The 12,618-nt window shown below is 44.4% G+C and overlaps 1 protein-coding gene across 1 annotated transcript; it reads left to right on the forward strand.

Moving 5' to 3' along the window:
- The first annotated feature begins 5,819 nt into the window (after positions 1 to 5,819).
- Positions 5,820 to 11,681, forward strand: LOC117354793 (forkhead box protein I1c-like). The gene is made up of 2 exons (XM_033932795.1): positions 5,820 to 6,414; positions 10,811 to 11,681. The coding sequence occupies exons 1-2, from the start codon at positions 5,820 to 5,822 to the stop codon at positions 11,362 to 11,364; spliced, it is 1,149 nt and encodes a 382-aa protein (XP_033788686.1). The 3' UTR covers positions 11,365 to 11,681.
- The last annotated feature ends 937 nt before the right edge of the window (positions 11,682 to 12,618 follow it).

Raw genomic sequence — 12,618 nt, forward strand, 5'->3', positions numbered from 1 at the left:
GAAACAGGAAGTTGCAGGAGAGGAGAGAAGATTGATCAACTCGAGCAGCTGTGCGTGCGGCTGGGCGAAAAAGAAAGCCGTCATACTCTACATCAGTGTTTTTCAACCTTTTTACACCCATGGACCGGCAGAAATAAAAGAATTATTTTGTGGACCGGCAAACTTCTAGGACTAAAATTTTAAAACCCCATTTCCGCCCCCATCTCCGCGAGCTCGGTCATCTCAGTAACTATAGAAAAATAGACAAATATAGTGCAAAATATAGACAGCAGATATAAATTCTCAAAACTGACACGTTTTGATCACTAAATTGAAAATAAAATCATTTTTCCTACCTTTGCTGTCTGGTGATTGATTTCATGAGTCTCTGGTTGTGTTTCCTTCAGTCTGTGTTTCCTTTCTTTCATTTCTTTCTTTCTGCACTCATGCCCAAGAATTGTCCCTTTCTATTCCCTCCCTCTTTCCTTCCTATGTCCTTAGTGCCCCCGGTGCTTCCTTCCCATGTCCTTAGTTCCCCCAGTGCCTCCTTCCCATGTCCTTAGTGCCCCCGGTGCCTCCTTCCCATGTCTTTAGTGCCCCCAGTGCATCCTTCACATATCCTTAGTGCCCCTTCCTGTCTTTAGTGCCCCCAGTGCCTCATTCCCATGTCCTTAGTACCCCCAGTGCCTCCTTCCCATATCCTTAGTGCCCCTTTCTGTCTTTAGTGCCCCCAGTGTCTCCTTCCCAAATCCTTAGTGCCCCTTCACAGTGGCGTACCTAGGGTATGTGGCACCCGGGGCCCATCATTTTTTGACACCCCCCATGTAAAAAATATTTTTTGTAATAACCATGAAACGCTATAAATGGTCAGAATAGAAACAGGGAGTGAAAATATTCTTTTATTGCACCTCATATATGTAACCATTATTCCAAACATAACATAATATAAATTATGTCTGAATTGTCATGACATCAGAAGTACGTATGGAGTAGTTGCAGGTGATGCTTGGGACAGTTCTGATTGTGTTAGTTCGGTTTTATGTGTTTTTTGAATAGAAGGGTTTTTATTTCTTTTTTGAAGGTTTTGTAGTCTGTGGTCGAGGTCAATAGGTTGTAGAGTTGGGGGTCGAGTGTTGCAGCTCGAAAGGCTAGGAGGTTGTCGAACAGTTTTTTTCTTTTGACGTTTTTGGTTGAAGGGTGTGTGAATGGTGTGCGAGTTCTCCTATGTCTGGTTGAGGTGGATTTAATTATTTAGCTGAAGAAATTAGTTACACCCCCCCCCCCATTCCACACACATTAATTCTCTTCCATTTTTGTTCCCATTATAAAAAACACTGATAAGTTCCCAGAAAAAAAATACATTAAAATAAGAAGTGAAACCAAAGGCCCCTACAGATGAGAACATAACATAAGAATAGCCTAACTGGGTCAGACCAATGGTCTATCATGCCCAGTAGCCCATTCTCATGGTAGCCAATCCAGGTCACTAGTACCTGGTCAAAACCCAAAGAGTAGCAACATTGCATGCTACACTTCCCCATGTCTTAATAACAGACTATGGACTTTTCCTCCAGGAATTTGTCCAAATCTTTCTTAAAATCAGCTAAGCTATCTGCTTTTACCATAACTTCTGGCCACTTCATTTTTAAGCTTAGATCTTTCCTTCCAAACAGAGACCTTACTAGATGTCAAATATAGCACAAGGGAACTTCACACGGACTTAGCTGTGCAGGAAATGTGAATCTCCTCATACATCCACCTATAGTGCAAAAATGTGCAAAGGTCTGTTTTTTTCTTTCGATCACTACATAACCTAATGCCACACAAGCAGCACTGTTACAAAAGGTCAATGCTAAGGTTAACAAAGTTTCCTTCCTTGGACCACAAGGAGATACTGACAAACCACTGGAAGAGATCCCAAAACAACTACCTAGGCACAATACCCAAAGACCCACTCAGTGTGTGAACCAGTTGAGTGGAGTGGACTAACTGGGGGGTGGAAATGGGCCCGGAGTTTGCTCAGGAGAATTTCCCAGACCACCTCTTCCTTTCAACACATTGACACACTCCACCACCACCACCACCACCACCACTAGGAACACCTCACCGGGTAGGCCAGCAATGCTTATAAACTTTATAAAACACATTATTATATTTTTTATAAAGCACATATTTTAACTGAACTCTCTGACATCCTCAGCCTTTCCATTCACAAAAATAGAAGGAAGAAAAGTTCCCATATCCTGCTGTCTCATGTCCCCGGCCTATACAATATTTTTCTTCTGCAGACCCTTCAAAAGTCTGACCAAATCCTCATTTCACTTGCATTATAAAGTACTGACAATGCCATCTCTCCCCAATCCCAGGTCCTAAAGTCTGAGACAGTAGCGCAAACTGCCCGATTCAGGAAGAAAAATTTTGATTCAGCCTATTTAATTGGTTTTTCGATTCGATTTTCCTGCCCAGTTGGGTGATTTTTTTCAAAAATCCTGATGGGTTTTATAGCTTTTTCACCCCCTTTGGCTTCTCCTAACCACACTGGCACTGTGGTGTAAATAAAATAAAGAAACAAAAAGGACTTTTCCTCTCTCTGTTAAATCCTAGCTCACGTTTGTGGTCTAACACCAGCTCTGGCAGGATACACATTTCAAATCTGACATATTGTAATCACAAAACAGAAAATAAAATTAATTTTTCTACCTTTTGTTGTCTGGTTATTTTCCAAATCTTGTTGGTCCCAGGCTCTGGTTGTCTTCTGATAACTTGCTTGTCAGGGTCTCCTTTCTTCATTCTAACCATCCATCTGCCATCTCTGTCCTCCCTTTCCATTTCCCTTCCCTCTCCAGGAAGTCTGGTATCTTTCCTTTTTTTCATCTCCCTCCACAGATCCACCTTTTCTTAACTACCCTTTCATCCGGCAACTCTCCCTCCTTCCCCACCACCCCAGGGCCCACCATCTCTCCCTTTCTTTTTCCCAATTACCCAACTATCCAGTATCTCTATCCCTCATCCAAACCATCCCTTGTGTCCAATTTATCTCCCTTTCTGTTCCTTCCCTCCCTAAATCCCATGGTCCATCATCTCTCTCCCTCTCCTCTATTTTCAGACCCATTATTTCTTCCCCCCCAAAGTCTGGCATATGCACGTCTCTTTGAACACCCCCTTCCCTCAGTGTACTTCTACACCAGGGTCCCCCCCAAAGGCCTGCCCCCCCTTGAAGGCCTGCCCCTCCCTTGAAGGCCTGCACCCCCCCCGAAGACCTGCACCCCCCAAAGGCCTGCACCACCTTGAAGGCCTGTCCCCCCCCTTGAAGGCCTGTCCCACCCCCTTGTAGGCCTGTCCCCCCTTAAAGGCCTGCCTGCCTGTCCCTCCCCCAAAAGCCTATCTCCCCCCATGAAGGCATGTCCCCCTCTTTAAGGCCTGCATTTCCCCCTGAAGGCCTTCCCACCCCTTGAAGGCCTGCACCCCCCTTGAAGGCCTGCAATCCTCCGAAGGCTGTACCCCCCCAGAAGGCCTGCACCCCCCCCGAAAGCCTGCACCCCCTTGAAGGCCTGTCTCCTCCTTGAAGGCCTGCCTGCCTGTCCCCCCCTTGAAGGCCTGCCTGCCTGTCCCCCCCCCACGAAAGGCAGTCTCCCCCATGAAGGCTTGTCCCCCCCCATTAAGGCCTGCATCTCCCCCTGAAGGCCTGCCTGCCCACCCCACCCCGAAGGACCGCTCGCCCCCCCTCCCACCCCCCACCCAGACGTCCGGTTCTTCCCCTCTGGCCTCCCTGCACCATTTAGAGTAGAAGCAGCCTGCAGCAAGATCGTGATGTCAGCGATCTTGAGCTGCTTGTGCTGTCCTCCGCCGCAGACCCGCCCCCCTCCTCTGACGTCAGTGGAGGGGGCGGGACCGCGGCGGAGGACAGCACGAAGCAGCGCAAGATCGCTGATTTCGCGATCTTGCTGCAGGCTGCTTCTACTCTAAATGGTGCGGGGAGGCCAGAGGGGAAGAACCAGATGTCGGGGGGGGGGGGGAACTGACGCCGGAGCACCCCCTCAGGGCTCGCACTCGGGGCGGACCGCTCCCCCCCCCGCCCCCCCCCCCTTAGTACGCCACTGCCCCTTCCTGTCTTTAGTGCCCCCAGTGCATCCTTCCCATGTCTTTAGTGCCCCCAGTGCCTCCTTCTCATGTCCTTAGTGCTTCTTCCTGTCTTTAGTGCCCCCAGTGCCTCCTTCCCATATCCTTAGTGCCCCTTCCTGTCTTTCGTGCCCCTAGTGCCTCCTTCCTATGTCCCTCTCACTGCCTTCCACACTTTGTCCCACCCCCACTCCCGAAGCCTGCCTGCCTGTCTACCTCTCTTCCTCCCTCCCTAGCCATAGCCAGCCTGCTGCCTCCCTGCCGCTCAAAAAAAAAAGCCTCCCTCCTTTTCCCCTGCTCTTACCGCCATGCTGCAGCTGCTAAAGCCGACAGGAAGTCTTTCCGACGTCAATTCTGAAGTTGGAGAGGACGTTCTGGCCAGCCAGACAGCGATTGGCTGGCCCAGAATGTCCTTTCCGACATCAGCATTGACGTCGGAAAAACTTCCTGTTGGCTTTAGCAACTGCACATGGCGGTAAGAGCAGGGGAAAAGGAGGGAGGCTTTTTTTTTTTGCGCCTGTCCCTTGCTGCGATCGAACAGGTGGGGACCGCGTGATCCTTGATTGCCTCACTGCGGAGACGTCCATTCACCGCTCCACGGGGCGGTGAATGGCCTTGTCCCCGTCTACGCAGAGGCCACTATTTTTTTCTTCCCCGTTTCGGCAGGTTACCTGCGGCTACTTGTGGCTAGCCGCGTGTAACAACCACCGTACCATTCTCTACTAAAAACCTCTAGCACAGCTTGATAAAAGGGGCCCTATGTTAGTAAAATACCATCTTCATGGTATGTTCATTTCTTAACTTCAAAAAGTGGGGTTTTTTTTTTTTTTAAATTTAAAGTGATTTATCTGAATTTTACACAAATGATTTTCCACTACTAGGTTTAAGGGTGTCATCAAATTGTTGTAACCACCATCACAAGGATACAATTACAAGGGGCCGCTGAAATGTTCTCAGCCCAACCAAGAAGAGCATGATGAGTGGAGCCATGAAAACGACAAGTTATTCCACACTTTTCTTGACCCTTGAAAGAAAAAGAGTCAAGAAAAATATGGAATAACTTGTAAGTCTCATAGCTCCACATCATTCTCTTGGTTGGACTGAGAACCTATTACGTGAGGGATGTATGATTTGTTTAAAAACTAAGCATTTCTCTGCACACTAAAACAGCTTTAAGCACATATATAGTTAGCAAATGCCTCTACCTTTTCAAGTTGTGGAAAAAGGGAGCTTTTTTTATAGTGTAAATACAAAGATCATTTAATTAATAAAGTATTTTTCATTAAACTGGATCTTGAGAGTCTAGTGAAATTTCTATATGAGAAAATTCAGTAGGTAAATTGTCTCAGGTTACCTGTACAGTGTTTGTTCTTTTAACGCTGGGATCGATTGGGTTTTTTTTTTTTTTTGGTGCTTACACCTAACTCTTGGAACCTCCTCTTGCAAAAACGTAGCTGCAGACAGGTCAGGAAGAGAAGGATGAAAAAGACAGATTGCCTCTTGGTGGTGCCTCATTGGTGAGACCCCACCTCTTCTTTTGGATGTTCCCTCCCCTCTCACTGCTCAGATAGAAAGAGAAAGAAAGCTGAGGCACACCCTGCCCTAGCCCCTGGCTGCGAGGATCAGTGGATGAGGCAGCAATAAAGACAAGACTGCGAGCCCTTCTCTGGCACCTGTTGCCAGAAGCACCTGGAGACCTGGTGGGGCTGCTGGTAAAGAGTATGAACCCAAGTGACCTGGCAGCCCATCGGCAGACATCTCCCGCCTCAAGCCCCCATCAGCCTCAGCCAAAGAGTGCCTCGGAAGCCACCGAAATGGCAGTCTACTGTGACAACTTCAGCATGTATCATCAGCAAAACCTGCACTCTGCCCAGAGACCTGCTAACTACGGACTAGGAGAATTCGCCCCACCAGCAAACCCTTACCTGTGGCTCAACGGGCCGGGAGTCAACAGCTCTTCCACTTACCTGCATGGCAATAACTCAGCATCCTTCCTGCCTCCTTCTTATGGATCTCAGCGTCAGTTTCTGCCTAATTCCTCAGGGTTTGGAGGGACTGATCTGGGCTGGTTGTCTATAGCCAGCCAGGAAGAGCTTCTAAAGCTTGTGAGGCCTCCTTATTCCTATTCTGCCCTGATAGCCATGGCTATTCAAAACGCGCCCGAGAAAAAACTGACCTTGAGTCAGATTTACCAGTATGTGGCTGACAATTTCCCTTTCTACAAGAAAAGCAAAGCTGGCTGGCAGAATTCAATCCGGCACAACCTGTCCCTCAATGACTGCTTCAAGAAAGTGCCCAGAGACGAGGACGATCCAGGTAAGACCTCAACAACAAAACTTTGGGAATCTATGTTACTGAAGCAGAAGAAGGGGATAGAGCCATAAGTGACTTTTATAGAACTGTTAGTAGGTCATATTAGGCATATATTCAGGTTTAAGGCTTGGAAGAAGCAAGCTCCAATTTTCAAATTTTGCACTAATTCAAACTAATTCTATGTGTGAATATTTTCCAGAAAAATATTGTAAGAAATCGCAAATGCATGCTAAAATGGAGTTGTCCAGTTAAGCTTAAATTTTAACTGATGTCTTCTGCTGTGATTTCTAATATTTTTTTTCCACTTTCCAGAATTGCTAAATATGAAGGCAAGCCAGAAAAGCCTGATCCCCATTCAGAAATAACAATGGTTTCGGAGATGAGGTGGGGGATGTGAGAACAGATAGAAAGGGGATGGGGCATGATATGTCACCTTCTGTGGTTACAATCAAAGCAGTTTACATATTATATATAGGCACTAATTTTGCGCTAAGGGGGTCCTTTCACTTAACTGTAGTAAGTGCTAGCGCAGCTCACCACACATTAAAAAGGCTTTCTGCAGGACATCCTGCAGTAAAATGGCCAATGTGCATGAACACACTGCTCACGAAAAAACATATTTTAAATTTTCCTGGTAGGGGGCAGAGAATGGGTGTGTGACAACACTAATCAGTTAGCACATGAGGCATTGTACAAAATGGAAGTCAGTAGGGTAAGGCCACTATGGGCTAGATTCACTAAGCCCACCGACTAACTTCCGACCACTTAGCGACCCCTTTACGACCCGATTTCTCTCCGACCCGATTCACTAACCTCTGTCCCGATCATCCTCCGATCCGTGCATGCAAATGAGGGGGAACGGCATTCAAATGCAGGCAGGAAACAATTAACTGAAATAAAAAAGCAACACCGACTGGGCTGGCCGATCCAAAAATAAGCGACTGCTGAGGACCAGTCGCTGAGGTCCTTTCCGACTGCCCTGCCTTCTGCCGCCCTGCTCTCTGCCCTGCTTCTCTGCTCTCAGCCCCGATCTCCTGCTGTCTCCTGCCTCCCCCGAATCTCCTGCCTGTCCTGAATCTCTCCTGCTGCCTTGCTCTCGCCCCAAATCTCTCCTGCCCTTCCCCGCACTACGAGCCTGTGGTTTTAACCCACGGGTTTAAAGTGGGTTAAAACCACGGGCTCGCGAAGAAAAAAAGAAACAAAAGTAAAGTTTTTAAAAGGTTTTTTCAAAGGTTGTTGCTCTTAAGCATGCACAGACCAAATACAGATAGTCTGCGCATGCATCGGGATCGCTAGAGAGCGATCCTGACAGTCGGATGGGGGTGTGATTCCAATCGCCCTCATTTGCATGAGTCAATTTCTGAATCAGCCCCCCCCCGGACACGGATTGGATCGGATCCGTGCCTTTTGTGAATCTAGCCCTAAGGGGGGAAACTCTTAAGGGTTTTTTAATGGCCTTGTGAAGTCAACGGTGAAGTCAAACCCTTGGCCCCCTTATTCTAAAAAAAAAAGCCGAGTTCCTAAATTTATGCTCCTAAATATGTGACCTAGTTTCAGTCAAACGTAGGACATGGGAAATTATTAAGAGTAACAAGGTAAGTGTTTTTAAGTGGCCACATGCAAATGGCAAAATTAACACGTGGCCATTCAGAAAATGAGAAAAACAGCCATTTTCTGTCTGCAGCACTAGATCTTTCCCATGCACAAGCGGCCTTAGTGCATGGGAAAGATCTAGTGCATGGGGCAAGCTAAGGCCACGTTTGCTGTGGCTTTAGTAAAAGAGCCCCTAAGTGGCTTGCCCAGAGTCAAAAAGAGCTTCAGTGGGAATTGAACCAAGTTTGCCAGCCTCTGTACTAATCATTAGGCTAAGAAAGTCACAGAAATTAACCAGTTAGAATTTGTAATTTTTACGGAAATATACTATTAAGAATTTGTAAGATTTTTTTTCACTCTTAATGAAGCAATATGCAATATGCCATCTGATAATTTTCAGGTTCACTATTAAAAAAAAAAAGCATAAAAGAATGAAAACATGGTGTGAGATGTGGCTATATTTTGTTTTGAAATGCTTATTTTTATTAAGAACATAAGAAGTTGCCTCCACTGGGTCAGACCAGAGGTCCACCGCGCCCAGCGGTCCGCTCCCGCGGAGGCCCACCAGGTCCATGTCCTGTGAAGTGGTTCCTGACCATTTCTATAACCTACCTCTGCTTCTATCTGTACCCCTCAATCCCCTTATTCCAGTGTCAAGCGTTATTGGATCTGCATGCCAGAGATTAATATTAATTGGATCATGTTAATGTTTGCAGTTAGGGAATATTTCAGAATGATTTGGAGAAGGGATGAAAACTGGAAATGAGGAAGTACCTTGAAAGAAATTAAGGTTAGGAGTATGTCCAAAGCAGGTATCTAACATTATTAAAGCAACAGTCTGGAAGATGAAATTGGTAAGACAGGTGCAGCTTTTTTAAGATACACAAATCTTTGCAGATGGTTATATATGATCTTTTGTTAAGTTTGCCTGATTACTGTAATGTACTATATTTAGGGATGCCAGGGAAACTGCTTAAACAGCTGCAAAATATGGAAGCTAGATTTATGCACGAAAAGTAAATAAGAAAGTGCTTATCTTATTGTTAAAAAACTTTATTGGTTACCCTGTCAGGGAATGTTGTTTGTTTAATTTTATCTTATTTTGACATTCAAAGTGCTTTATTTTCAGATACCCTCCTATTTATTATAAGGGATCCATCAACATAAACCCTCTCCTATGCTCAAATCATTGACTCAAAACTTCTTAGAAATTCCAGGCTTGAATTTCTGCCCTAGAGTAAATCATAGGTATAAAGCTTTTAGAGTGTTGGGCCCTGGTTTTTGGAATAAATTACCTATAGAATTGCAGAATAGGACAACATTGCCTTCCTATGGAAGGACTGAAAACATTTCTTTTTTTAAACATGCAGGTTTGCGTTGTATTGGTACTGTAGTTTGTAGATGTAAAGGTATCATGTCTTTGTTTTCAATTTTCCCTCTCCTTTTACGAACGCGTAGCATGGGTTTTAGCGCCGGCAGTGGCGGTAACTTTTCCGACCTTCATAGGAATTCTATGAGCGTCGGAGCAGTTACCGCCGCTGCCGTGTTAGAACCCGTGCTACGCGTTTGTTAAAAGAGGGGTTTATTCTATTTTGGTTTGTTTGGTTTGGTTTGGTTTAGGAGTAAACTACTTTGATGGACTGGTCCATAAAAATGGTATAAAGCTTGATGAAGAGGAGGATGATGATGATAAATAAATGCTAGCTAAAGGCAATGTTAGTAATGCACAATTTAAGAGAGTGGGGAAGATAGAACAGATGACAGTGCCGCATAGAAAGTGATTACAGTTATAATTTGTACTTTTTATGGAAATATACTATGAAGAACTTTGTAAGATATTTTTCATTCTTAATAAAATAATTTGCAATATTTCTCTAATTACTGATTTGAGAATTAGGGATAGGGTTGAATATGAAGAAGTACCTTATATTTTATATTTATTAAGTGTAATTATTTTTATGATGTCATTGTCTTGTAATTTTTATAGTAATGCTACTGAAATTGGGTTTTTTTTTTTTTTTTTACTATAGTATTAACATTTGTCATAGCAGTATATCAAGGTCAATAAAGTCAATCCATTCTAATTATTTTCATGTTCACTATTTACAAGACGAATAATATATTAAAGACGTAGTGAAAGACGTGACTGAGTTTTACTTTGTAATGCTTATTTTTACTTTATTAAACCCCCCTTTACTGGCTAGCACCCTGAATGCTCTTGAGCATTGGAAGCAGCGTACCAACCTGCGCTAAAAACCACTTTTGCGGTTTTGTAAATGGGGGTAAACAATTTCCGTGTAACACACATTGGATCAGTGTGCCATTGGTTAATATAATTGAATAGTAGTTATGATAAGAGCTGTATAAAGGCAATGTGGATAATACACAATTTGCAGACGCATTTAATGACTAAAAGAACTGTCTAGGAGTTCCATTTGTATTTTCATAACTTCTTTGAGATTCTTCATTCTTTCCCTTCCTATTGTTTTCAACCATAAGTGTCTTTTCTTCTATTAACCAAATTCTATTTCTTTCCCCATCCTTTCCTTATGTTTTATTATGTTTGTAGTCTTCAGTATGTTTTGTAAGGTTCAGTTTTTTTGTTATTTTTTTTTGTCCCCCCCAATTATGTAATTTTATTGATTTGTTCATTGCTTAGAATTTTGAAGAAGCGATTAATCAAATTTCATAATAAACATGAAACTATTTGTAGTTGCACTGTCAGAATCTGTGCAGAATCATCAGACATATGACATTAAAGTCATCCTCTTTGTAACAAGTCTTTAACTTCTTCTTTTCCCTTCAGGAAAGGGCAACTACTGGACTTTGGATCCAAATTGTGAGAAAATGTTCGACAACGGTAACTTCCGTAGAAAAAGAAAGCGCCGATCAGAGTCCAACCCCACGGGGGCTATAGGAAGCAAAGCCGAGGAGGGTCAGTCCATCACTGGAGGAAAGACTGCGGATAGTCCGTCCATGGTGGTCCCCTCTTCCCCAGAGCTGGAGGCTCCAGCAGAGGATCGGAAGAGTACGTCCTCTCCGGGGATCTCCTCCACCCCCTGCCTTAATAACTTCTTCAGCAACATGACATCCCTAGGCCCGAGCTCAGTGAATCGACAGATGTCTTTGGGGCTAATGAATGAACTGACCCAGAGAAACATCTCTGGACTCAACACGTTCTCCAGCTCTGTCCATGCAGAATCCTCCTCGGAGTTAGTGGACAGCAGCCTCCATTTCAACAGAGCATCATATTATAATTCCTTTCCGGGAGCAAACCAGAGCAGCCAATACAACACTCATTTCTACAACAGCTTCAGTGTGAACAGTCTTATATATCCCCGGGAGGGCACTGAGGTCTAAGTACCGATTAGAGGAAATGCAAACAGAAGGGAAAGAAAGAAACCTAATGTTCAGGTTTTGTTTGTTTGTTTTTTTCAATTGACTTGACTGAAATCTGCTGAATTTCACTTGAAGCTTATTTTTGAAGAGAAATGTTTGATCTTCCAAAATATACTACCTGTCAGACAGGTGCAAAATACAAATAGCAAAACTTACCATACCAACAGTAGGATTTTTTTTTTAAACTAAACTATGCAATTCCAGATAAAATGGAAGCATTACAGACTAAGGGGACCTTTTACCAAGCCACAGTAAAATCTGAGCTTAACGTGTCTTAATGTAAGAGTGTATCGCATGCTAAGTCCAGATTTAATATGGCAATATTTTGGGGCATTTTAAATGTTTTTGTTTTCTAGGACATGCACCAGTGCTCACATTAGCACGCATTATGTGGAAAAAATGAATGCAGGAGCACTTACCTCCTCCTACTTTGGAATTGCAAAACACTTCATGTTATCTACAGTAGTTAAGACATGCTAATCACAAAGGGATCTATGACAGTTGGTAGGAACATAAGAACATAAGAATTGCTGCTGCTGGGTCAGACCAGTGGTCCATCCTGCCCAGCAGTCCGCTCATGTGTTGGCCCTCAGTTCAAAGACCAGTACTCTAAATGAGTCCTGTCTCACCTGCGTGTGTTCCAGTTTAGGAGGAACTTGTCCAACTTTGTCTTGAAACCCTGGAGGGTGTTTTCCCCTATAACAGACTCCGGAAGAGCGTTCCAGTTTCCCACCACTCTCTGGGTGAAGAAGAATTTCCTTACGTTTGTACAGAATCTATGCCCTTTCAACTTTAGAGAGTGCCCTCTCGTTCTCCCTACCATGGAGAGGGTGAACAGTCTGTCCTTATCTACTAAGGGCTCCTTTTAGGAAGCCGCATTAGCGGTTTGATGCACATAATAGCGCGTGCTAAACTGCCGGCTGCGCTAGACGCTAACGCCAGCAGCTTTTTAGCGCGTGCTAAAAAGCTGCGTGTGCTAAAACCGCTAACCCAGCTTCGTAAAAGGAGCCCTAAGTCTACGCCCTTCAGTATTTTGAACATTTCGATCAAGTCCCCTCTCAAACTCCTCTTTTCAAGGGAGAAGAGGCCCAGTTTCTCCAATCTCTCACTGTATGGCAACTACTCCAGCCCCTTAACCATTTTAGTGGCTCTTCTCTGGACTCTTTCGAGTAGTACCGTGTCCTTCTTCGTATAGGATGTGACAGTTGGTAGGAA

The sequence above is a fragment of the Geotrypetes seraphini genome, chromosome 1 (genome assembly GCF_902459505.1).
Source record: "Geotrypetes seraphini chromosome 1, aGeoSer1.1, whole genome shotgun sequence".
In the NCBI taxonomy this organism is placed as follows: Eukaryota; Metazoa; Chordata; class Amphibia; order Gymnophiona; family Dermophiidae; genus Geotrypetes; species Geotrypetes seraphini.

Coding starts and splice junctions, on each gene's coding strand:
- LOC117354793 (XM_033932795.1), top strand. CDS start 5,820: ATGAACCCAAGTGACCTGGCAGCCCATCGGCAGACATCTCCCGCCTCA. Junction 6,415..10,810: donor CAGAGACGAGGACGATCCAG/GTAAGACCTCAA, acceptor TTTTCCCTTCAG/GAAAGGGCAACTACTGGACT.